The sequence below is a fragment of the Symphodus melops genome (genome assembly GCF_947650265.1).
Source record: "Symphodus melops genome assembly, chromosome: 12".
NCBI classification, from domain to species: domain Eukaryota; kingdom Metazoa; phylum Chordata; class Actinopteri; order Labriformes; family Labridae; genus Symphodus; species Symphodus melops.
Genome location: NC_136702.1, coordinates 18,093,325 through 18,105,104, shown reverse-complemented (window position 1 = coordinate 18,105,104; position 11,780 = coordinate 18,093,325). Strand labels below are relative to the sequence as shown.

Genomic DNA, 11,780 nt, shown 5'->3' with positions numbered 1-11,780 from the left:
CTGCTTCTTTCCATCTCCCTGGTCCAGATCTGCAGGGTCTAGTAGAGCACCAGCATCTCCAGGCATTGGTTCTGGCTGGAGTGGATATCAGCCAACTCCCTCCAGTTAAGTTCTTTAAAATAGGATTAGACATGCTGAGGTTTCTTTGGAAGCACAGTTTCATTGGCTTACACTTATCTGAGATGAGCAGTCATGAACTGATGGTAGAGGAATGAGGATCACAATTTATATAAAAATATATTATAAAAAAGCATATAGTCAGTTATAGACGATCTTTTAGTGGAGGATACAGTTTATCAAAATGCCATCATGCCTCCAGCCCACCACCACTAGGATGCAATTTCATTTTACATTTATTTTTAGAGCTTCTTTCAGTCTGTTGACATTCCATTAAGAGTGCTGCTATTCATTACTATTATTTGATTGCTTCTTTATCTAAATATAATGTTCATTACTACACTACTTTTATTGACTTAGCAGGCTACATACACACAATTATTAATGCATCAACGGAGTCCTAATGCATAATTATCCTGATTTTATTTAGTTTGAGGAATCCAGTGTTTTCTACTGTAATTGATTTTAAAACTGCATTTAAATCACAAAAACAACTACAATGAAAGCCTTAAGACATTTAGATATACTAGTTACAAACACATTGCAAAACCTTTTATGAACAAAAGCAGCTACTTTAATGAAAACGTTCCTACATGAATATACTCATGATTGTCCATGCATTAGCCAGCTGACATAGCTGTTGGTGGCTGTGACTTAGTTAGTGGAGGTTCGATCCCCAGCTATACTGCAGCCCAAGTTGCATCACAGGGGTGGCTCATTTGGGAGAGTTGTCCTTTTTCAACTGGGAGATCCTGCAAACAACATGTCCGGTGTGTATTTGGGCAAGACACTTAACCCTGCTCTCCCTGCTGCATCATGCAGTATATGAATGTGTATGAAAGTTGTACTTCTGTCAATATACATAGCAACCACTGCTATCAGTCTGAATGGGTAGGTGTGACTGTGGTGTAAAAGTGCATTGAGTAGTCAGAATACAAGAAAAGCACTAAAAAAGCCCCAGCCCAGTCCAGTTACCATGTCCATCTACAATTAATCTTGTTGGTTAATTAGGAGCCATGTTGATGCTTTGAGTTCTCCACATCGCAATTTTAGAAGTGTTTGCCATTCATAACAGCAAAGAGGTTTAAAGAGGTATCTTTAAATTATAAAAGATGTAAAGATGTAAAATGTTTGACTGCATTAGTGGGAGAAGGTCACTGTTAGAACTAGAAACAATGTTAGCCTGAGAAAAGCGGACAGTAAATTATGGCATCAGGTTATGGACATAACTGTCTCCTGAAATGTTCCAACTACTCTGGTTCTTTGTTATCCTCTCCTTGTCGTATTGGATTACACTGGACTCTTGTAGGCTTCTCTGATATCCTCGTTATATATGTAGATCAATATAAAATATTCTGAAAATGGCATGGTTGCCCTTTTACAAATTATTACTTGAATGCAAATATTCCAGTGATATTTGTTTTGCGCTAGAATAAATGGCATACTTTTTGTCAAAGGGAAAATTTGTTGACATTTAATTTTGGTTGCGAGGAAAATGTTGTTTTGTAGTCAGTGTATAAAACCTTTCATAGCCTGTCAATTGATCAAAGTTCAAGACAGAGTCTGGCCTGACTTGCTTGATATGATTATTTCAAAAGTATTGCTCAATGTCTTACAGCTGTCTGACATTACAGTAGCCCCCGTGCTAGATGTCCAACAGGAACTTTGATAGACGACAGCATAGCTACAACGAGTTAACCTGAATAAAAAGTATTTTTTTTAAAGTCATGCGTGTCTTGCAGCTCTTAAACAATACAATATCACTGAATACATGATGATATTACTCTTGAACTAAAATAACTATGATCAGGTTAACGTGCAGTGTTGGACTTCTTTTGTCTTATATGTTCTGTCAGATTATCTCATTTGAAACCACTTCCTGCAAGAAACTAACCTGCAGCGTCACACACTCTGACCCTAAAGGTGTTAATATCTCTGTCAATGCTGCGCCATTGGAAAGCTGAGAATAATTTACTGTGATTCACAAGGTCAGATAAAATACAGCTCTTGAGCCCTCAATCCTTCACCATAGGAACATCTTGAAAAAATAAGGGTTTTGTGGCGACAGTCACACTGCAAATGATCTAGAAACAGTAATACATGCATTCACATCATCTCACCTGGACTACTGCAACTCACTATATGTGGGCTTGGACCAGTCATCCATCCAAAGCCTGCAGTTTGTCCAAAATGTGGCTGTTCGCCTGCTAACAGGCATAAAAAAGAGGGAACACATAACCCCTTTGCTCCGTTCTCTACACTGGCTTCCTGATCGCTATAGGATTGATTTAAAAATTTTACTTCTGGCTTGTAAATCTCTAAATGGGTCAGCACCTCACTACCTAAGTGAACTTCTTCATGTTCATGCTCCATCCAGAGCACTAGTCCTCCAACCAGCTGCTCCTGGACTAGCCCAAAACTAGGCTTAAAACTTGGGGTGATTGAGGCTTTTCTGTGGCAGCTCCAACACTTATGAACGTTTTAAAATAAGATCTTCTCCTAAAAAATGAACAGTTTAAATCATTTTTTAAAACCCATTTATTTTCCTTGGCTTTTACCTCTAATTGACTTTTCTATCCCAACAGCAATGTCCACTAGACTTACTATTGTTTAGCATTTAAACTTTTTTTCAAATTTTCTTTTACTGTAGGTTTCTTTATGATGTTTGGATGAAATGTATTTTGCTAAACTTAATGTCCTGAACTTCGGTCCGCCTTTGCTGTTATAAATGTGCTATATAAATAAAACTGACTTGACTTAACACTAAGGGTCTGAAAAGGCATGAAATTGTGTTGGATTTTTCTTCTGCTGTTTGAGATCATTTCCAAATTTAAAATGACTGCAGGATTGGCTCATACTTCATTATTTGCAATGAAGATTTTCTGTTGTCTTTGTTTTTACAACCCTAGATGCTGGAGCAACATGTCCAATGTGTCATTGGGCAAAACACTTTAGCCCGAATTGCTTCCGCTGCTTCGTTGGCGATGAATGAATAGATATGAATGAGATTAGTTATTTCTGCTCGTCTTCCTACGCAACCACTACTGTACTTTAAGTGTGTGAATGGGTAGGTGTGACATAAGGTGTAAAAGTCTTTGAGAAGTCAGAAGACTGAAAAATTGCGATATAAGTCCAAGTCCATCAACCATTTACCACAACATATTCAATGAGCTTTTGTGAAAGACTAAATTGTGTTGCTTCAAAGTTAAAACATGATTCTCGTATTTTCAAGATTCCTTAACTAACTTTTCCATTGTTACATTGTATGATTTTCTAAATGAATATGTCCTTTCATTTTTAAATCATTCATTAGCAGTACATATACTGCTTAAAAGAAGGAAATTGTGTGGTGAAGTCTGTATCTATGACCTTTACAATTGCATGTCCAATACTGTTTTCTACCAGTATTTCTCTGAGCATTAGCTCTATGCAGGAAAGCAGAGTCAATCAAAGACGTCATCAGATATTCTGTTATGAGGATCATAACAGAAACCAAATCAATGTTATTGCTTCAAGATGTTATTCGGAATGTAAATGGTAACAAGTGCAGGGAAAAGAACATTTTGGCTCTCAAATCCTTTGCCTCTTGTCCAAAAAATGTTGAGCTACACAGTGAGCCTGAATAATTAGTCACTTCCCAAGGTCATAATGTTGTCTGTCGATGACTGATGGATTCCAATGATGTTATTCTTGATGATTCCCTTTCCTTTACTCTTGCAGACATATAAAACAACCCTCAGGCAAAATTGGTTCATTTGTTTCAAGGCAGTGATATTGCACTTTAGGAAGTTGATGTTGCGGTTGTAGAATGACAACCCTTTTAAGGAGACAGAAGGTACCCTTCTGACTTGACGGGTAAGGAGGAGATTAGGAGTAGTCCAACCTACATTGTTTCAATCCAAACGGAAACTATGCCCTTATAAAACTGAAATGTAATCAATACAACACATGTTTACATGGCCCTTAAATACCTCTTGTGTGCGGAGAATCTTCTCATTTGCTGTCAACATTTTTACATGGCTTGCCCTGTTGTCTAGGTGACAAAGAGTGGTGTGGAGGATTAGTGCTAGAATGTGTTAAATTGAGCTGCTTGGGTTGATGTGAAAATTGTAGCAGATCCAGTGTGCTGATCATTGAATACATGTCATCTGTAATTAGTTATTTAAAGCATTTGATCACTACATAGGTAAGTATAACAGGCCTGTAGTCATTCAGAGATGTTGGTTTTCTGTTCTTGGTCAAATAATGAATGTATATATTCTGAGACTTGTGGATATGAGTAAAGAACGGTTTGATTGTTGATGGAATGGGCAGTATGGTATGTTTAAGGACTTTTTCGTTTGTACCATCTGGTCTTTCTTCCTTTGCTTTTTTGCTAATTTTGATAGTATTTCTGACATTATGCAGTATTTATAGCAATATTTAAAAGCTAAAAAACGTGATGCCAACAAGTTAACAATATATGTTTGCATTGTTTATCAGCACCAACAAAGGTGGAAAATAAAAAGCTTTTTTTATTTTATTTTGATGATGGGTCAATAGATATCAGGGGAGCACCATCGTATTGCAGTACTTCCTTATGAGGGGATAAAGGTATGTACATAGAAGGGATGATCCAATCCAAATCGTTTTAATGGATTAATTTATGATTTAGAATACATTGTCTTTATGTTAGAAAAGAAAAATGTAATCCAGCCCAAAGAAAAGCAGGTTCAACAAATTCTCAGTCTGACCTGAGTAAGTTTACTCATTGTTCAGCAAGTGAACCATGACTACAAAGAGCTAACAAAAATGGAGCCCCAAAACTACATTTCACCATGGCAACAGGTGAGAAAAAAACATCCTCATACTTTAACCCTCCTGAACTAGAAATGTTCATGTTGACATAAAGTGAGAATGAATATGTTTGAAGAAAATGAGTAACACTGCTGCAGGGGCAAAGCAGAGAGAAGTGGCATGGGAGGAAATTGCTGCAGAGTCAGAGCATAAGTTTGAATGTGGTTCATTTAACATTAATTTCCACTTATAATATTAGCCTACAGGTAAAGATTTTTTGGAATGGTATTGAGCCTATTTTTTTGTTTTAATTTAGGGAAATATCCAACTGGTGAACAGCGGACTTGAAGCAGCTGAAAATGAAATATGAGAGCAAACTAGGCTCATGGTAGGCTCACCTTTAATCATTATTAACCCTTTATAATGCACTTGATGTCACGATCGTGCAGGCAGGAAACAGGAGAGGAGGACCCAAATGCAGACTAACTAAAGATTTATTTAACAAAAAGCAAAACAAAAACTTACTTAGAAAAACCAAAATCCAAAAAACCACGACGGAGAAAACACAGGGAGCAGGGAAACACATTCCAGGACGACAGACCACGAGACAATGACAATACAATGAACCAACAAGAAACTCAGGCAAACACAGAGACTAAATAGACAAGGGGTAATCAGACACAGGTGATACTAACGAGACAGGTGAGGAACATCAGGGTAATCAGAAAGGCGGGAAACACAAGGAACAAAGAACACAAGACCAGAACACTGAAGACAAGTACAAAGTAAAACCCAACACTGACACCACCAAAACCAGATATACAAAAATAAAACAGGAAACACTAAAGACTAGACTTAAAACACAAGACAGGAAATAAACTAACAGGCAACATAGGAGGACACAAGGTCACAGGGAAACACACTCAGGACTAAAGTAAAACACATGTACAACACAGGAACATACATACACAGAACACGAGGGAAATAATGAACTAAAACAAGATTAAATACAGAACAAAAACCAAACCATGTCAAATGAAATACTTTGAAATTCAAAAAAATTGTTATTGGGGAACATAACAGAACTTTATTTCTGTAAAAAAAAAAAAAAAAAAAAAAAAAATATATATATATATATATATCTTTTTAATTTCATTTCGAAAAATAAACATTGACGAAGTTATTTGGTTCAAATGCCACAATAGCAGGATCCATGATGTAGGGTGAGCTCTTCTGATTGGCTTAGTGAGGATCACATGCTTCTCAACCTTACTGAGGTGCAGAAGGGTGGCTGTAATGTTTACCAAAATGATCAAAATAGTCACTTGCCTGATAAAGGGTTAACCTATTAAACACTCTAGAGTTCATCCAGTGGCTTTTTAAATGTGATGAGCGCTATCCCCAACATAATGCTGGTTTCACACACATACTGTAAATGTCCTCTCATTGATATCCTATATGTTTTTTTCAATTAGGCCTTATTCAATTAAAATCTTTTGACAGTAATGTAACTTCCTGAGAATACATGCATCCCTTTTTATAGACTGTAGCCGCTAGAGGCTCTGTATGTGTAAGATAAAAAAGTAGTTATATACCTAGTAGATTATATTAAAACAACCTTTAGCCTATTTTCATTTAGACAATAGGTAAAACCCAGCAAACATGCATGTGTGGTGGAATTAGTTGATAAGGAAACCTTGTTTCTGGCTTTATAAGAGGGAGGAGATGGAGAGGAACTCCAGGTTTACTGAAGGAAACCTGCTCCCATGCCATGCAGGTTAAGTTTAAAGACTCAGTTAGCATAATAACAGACTCAGACATTAAGTTACTTTTCTTTATGGATTGGGTTTGAGTTATGCTTCTTTCTGGGGGTTTAAGTGACCTTCCTTTCTGTAACAGAAAACTCAAAGATTCTCTATTTTCAGGGTTAACAGATTCAGGATTTGCACTAAAACTGCTTTCTCAGAGGTCTCTGAAATAAAACAGAGGATGGTTCTTGTTATTTTTATTGCCCGTCCAGAATTGTGATGGGGAAAGTGATTCCGTGTGCATCAGTCAGTTGTTCCACTTATTTTAATTCAGTGCGGTGGCAATTGATGTTAACTCAGGTATTTCAATAATTCCTGCAGTACATCACTTATATTTTGCTGACACTGGAAATGCACTCTGTCAGCTTAAACTTTCTTTGACCTGGAAGATTGTATAATTTGCATACTTGTACAAAGTGTAAAATGAAGCTTATATGAAAACAGGATGGACTATATGTATTGCTGCTCCTATACACAGAAGGTTATTGTAGCTTTTTGCAGAGCTGTTCCTAATTAAAACTGCAGTGCAGTTGGTACAGTACTGCATATCCAGAGATACCACTGGTACCTTGTGCCACAATAAATTGGCCATTGGCCCCCTCTTGCCACCGCTATACAAACTTTTGTTGTGGTGCCTTGCTCAAGGGCACCCTGGCAGTGCTCAGGAAGTGTTCTAGCGCTATTGCTGTTCTGGAACAAGTTTCCAAATTTAGTCCACTCCGGGACTTAAACAGGTGACCCTACGGTTCCTAACCCAAGTCTCTACAGGCTGAGATACTGCTGCCCTTAAATAAAGATTGATTGATTGATTGATTGATCATTAAGCAGAAATGTCAACCTCATAAAACAACATGTATGAGACATTGTAGATACTTTCAGAATGGGGCTAAGTGGTGCATTAAATGACAATCTGCAAAAAAAGTACAAGTGTTGCTAAAAATTTATAACAAATTGAGTTTGACCATAAGTAACTTTAAAGGGTAGTTTGTCCAATCTCAATGTTAAATCTTAATATTTGCACAAATGCCTTTCTGCTGAATCAAACCGTTTTTTGGACATGCACGTTGTTTGTTACATGTAAACAAGAAATGCCATTAATTGCATAATACAGGAGATGTCAAGGTCATATGATAAAGTTAAGACAGTGCTGTGCCACGTTGTAAGACATTTTAGGTGATAAGTGCTAAGCCCTTTGAGTTATATCTATACAGCTGGGCATTCAAAAATCCTGCTTTGCATATGATGACATTTATGATATGGCCCAAAGGGACACTGAATATTAAAAGTAAAGCCTTTGGCCAGCCTCTCCTGTGAATGCACTGTTAAGCCCCAAATGGGAGGCAATGACAGTATTCCTGGCAACATTTTTATGGTGAATGTAGACCTTTGTGTTAAACTGTGGGCTAGATCAATACTGGCTCTCATAGGATTTCTTCCATTTTAAGATAACCTTATCCCGACAGAGAGGGCACCCCCACCCAAAGCACTCGATGTGAATGACAAGGAGCTATGGCGGTTTTTCAAAAGGGACTGGAATCTCTTTGACATTGTTACCAGAAAGAGAAAGGAAAGGACGTGGAAAAACATAAGGCTTAATGTCAACATACCGTATGCTGTTATTATTAAGTCTTATTTACTCATCTGTTACGTGTTATTTTAATTTTTTAAGTAAGCTGAACAATTTATCACCAGAATAAATTCTAGAAATACATCAAAAGCAGTAGTGTACAGTTCAAAGACATGATATGATAGAGAAAAAATAACAGCTGTGTGTCTTAATTAATTTCACAGTCTATTCAAATCTCAACATTCCTCTTGTGATTGTGATTGCTGGACTGAATGACAGAATTTGAAAATAATCATAGTAATATGATCTTTTGAGTAAGATTTACCATCTTATTTTGTCGTTTTCTCTCATTTCATTATTTCCAATTAGTATGCATGAATGAATTCTGACATGTGAAACCTTCTGTACTTACCAGCTATTTGATAATAGTGGTTCCAAAAAAAGGAAATGGTTTACAACAAACCTTGGTTTAGCCTTTTGGTGAACCCACTCACACAATCTAACATCTCATCAAGTGCAAACTCAATCAAAGGGAGGATGTATTTGTCTCTTTATCTGGACTGCCTCCACCTCCCATTGCCAAATAAAAGCGTCAGCATACTCTATTAGTAGATGAGCATTTAATGGTTGTGGTAACACAGTCTTCATTATGGTTATTGTCAAGCTCTTATAGTGACGGCTGACATTTCAATCTCTGAGCGTGACCTCTCAATGTGAATGTTAATATCTACCGTAACAAATGGTTCCTCTTGTGAAAAGGCAACCCTGCACAAAGTGATGTGTGGTTTACTCCCTGCCAAATGACTTCAAGACAAAGACAACAAACAGGTTCAGGAAAGCAAAAGCAATTTTATTAAAAAGCTTTGATTTATTGCAAAGTTGTAACTGATGAGACAGTTGACTGTCAATAATGCAACGATTCATGTAAACAGTGGAAGATTATAATTAGGGATGCTCGATATTGGCTTTTCTACCGATATCCGATATCCCGATATTGTCCAACTCTTAATTTCCGATACCGATATCACCGATACCGATATCACCGATACCGATATTCGCTGGCTTTTTACATCCAAACTGTTAGGTAACAACAACATAAAATATCTCCTGTGGAATTAACACATTATGCCTAATTTTATTGTGATGCCCCACTGGATGCATATGTGAATGAAACATGGCTTTCCAAATGTACACACTGAGAAAAATAAGAGAACAACTTAAATTATGGAAAAAAAGTGCCATTTATTAAGTGTTAGAGAGAAACCTCAACAACACCACAGACAATATAAAAAAAGAGGCATATCTTCAGTCCATTAGTTGTAAACAGTCAATGAATGAATAACTTCCCATAACTTGTCAAATAATATCAAACTGGGCTCAATCTCTTTTAAGAGTAACAAAATAGTGCAAATATAAACAAAAACGGCACAGAAATGCTCACAAAATTAAAACAGCCCTCCTTTAAAGTGCAACAAAAACAAAGACTGAAGTTGACTCGTCCATATAACTGGTCTATTTCTTTTTCCCCATGTCCTCATGTGTGAGAGGTAGATTTTTCTGTACGAATACAAGCATCTCAGCATTGTCGCAATGTATGCGATTTCTCTTCTCATCAATGACGTGGGCAACAGTGCTGAACAGTCGTTCACTGTCAACACTGGTGCAGGGTGCAGTCAGGTACTTGCGTGCAACACGAGCAACAGCAGGGAAGAGGGCCTGGTTGAGCCTCCAGTACTCCAAAGGGCATCCTTTCTGGAGGATGGCTTCTCCTAGATATGCATGCACCTAAAGAAAGAATAAAAAAAAAGAGAGAGGGGGAATAAATATATAATAGAATTCTTGCTTTTCTTTAATAGAATTTCTATTATTTTTCTTTGAAGCACTGACAGCCAAATGGTTATTGTATTCATTGCATGTAATGTATATTTTTAATGTCACTCACTCAGCACAGCAGATTAAATTTAGTTTGATGATTAAGTTAATCAACTACTCACCTGCGCTGTCTCGCTTGTAGGTGCTAGATCTGCAACTTCATTTTCTGCAAGGATTTCTTGGTACATGTCCCGCAGGTTCATGCTTCCAGTTCGAGCCTTCTTCGGTGGGCAGTCCTGGTCCTCCCGGCCTGGGTCATCTGCACTTCTACCTGCAGTCTCTCCATTGCTGCCACGGGTCATTTCATTCACCACTTTCAGAAGCATATTGCGTGCTCGCTCTTTCTTATCCATGTCAAAGAAACGATCTTTGTAACGAGCATCAACCATGGTCGCAATGGCATAAAGAGGTTCAGATTGCACACAATTAAAGCGATCACTGACAGCTTCCAGTAGAGCACGTTTGGCTGTTTTCACACCTTTGTCAGATTCATCTTCCTTGGTAAGCAGCCGTGTCAGGGACACCACAGCAGGGACTACATCTGCAGCAGTGGCCTCTGCAGAGCTGATGTCCTTGGTTAGCTGCTCAAAAGGTTGCAGTAAGGGGATCATCTTCTCTAGAAGGCCCCATTGAGTTGCTGTCAGTTTCTGAGCTGCAGGGAGTTCACAATCATCAGCAAATGCACTTATGGCCCTCTTCTGCTCCACTAGGCTCTGCATCATATAAAATGTGGAATTCCACCTGGTGGGCACATCTTGTTGGAGCTTTTTAACAGGCATTTTGAGTTCCTTTTGTATGTCCTCAAGTTTACTTTAAGCCAGTGGTGAGTGCTTGAAGTGTCCTACCAGTCACCTCCCCACAGCCAGAGCATCTGAAATGCTTCGGTGAGACAGGGCACCTCCGTTCACTGCAAGCTGCAAGGTGTGCGCCATGCAGGGCAGACTTAACACACCAAACTCCATCGCAGCTTTAGCCATGTTACGTGCATTGTCTCTCACCACTACATGCACTTTCACCTTGGGGATATTCCATTTGTCAAACATCCCCTCAAAAGTAGACGCAATTCGGTCTGCCGTGTGAGACCCACGGCACTCTTGAGAATGAAGTACAGCCTTTTTCAAACCAAAGTCCTCATCTAGCCATTGAGCAGTCAAACTTAACATGCTAACCTGGTTAACGCTTGAAGACCAGATATCTGTAGTGAAGCTAATGGACACAGCACCAGAAATTAGCTTCTCGACGTGGCTGTAAACAATACTGTACAATTCAGGTAAGCACTGGTCAGAGAAATACTTGCGACTGGGCATGGAATAACGTGGCTCGAGGAACTCCACAAGTTTGGTAAATCCGACATCTTTAACGATAGAAAAAGGCTGGTTATCCATTGCGATGCACTCCATGATTTTCAGATCGATGGCTTTCCGCCTGGGGTGGTCCTTGTCGTAGTTTTGTTTTTTCTCAGTTGACTCTTTAAGCGACAACTGTGTGGTTTTCTTCAGTTTCGGCTTCTTTTCATCTCTTTGCTGCGCAAATGTAGCATGCAACTCCGCGTGGTTCTTCTTGAGATGGGTTATTAAATTTGAGGTATTAAAGGAAGACACCTTGTTTCCTCCTCGCTTAACCAACGCCTTGCAGTCATT

The 11,780-nt window shown here is 38.3% G+C and overlaps 1 protein-coding gene across 1 annotated transcript; it reads right to left on the bottom strand.

Annotated features, from left to right (window-relative positions):
* Positions 1-9,780: 9,780 nt before the first annotated feature.
* Positions 9,781-11,540, bottom strand: LOC306832956 (zinc finger BED domain-containing protein 4; the record flags this gene model as incomplete). The annotated part of the gene is made up of 3 exons (XM_079357978.1): positions 9,781-10,053; positions 10,263-10,881; positions 10,993-11,540. 3 exons carry the CDS (start codon positions 11,538-11,540, stop codon positions 9,781-9,783), a joined length of 1,440 nt encoding a protein of 479 aa, XP_079214104.1.
* Between the last annotated feature and the right edge of the window lie 240 nt (positions 11,541-11,780).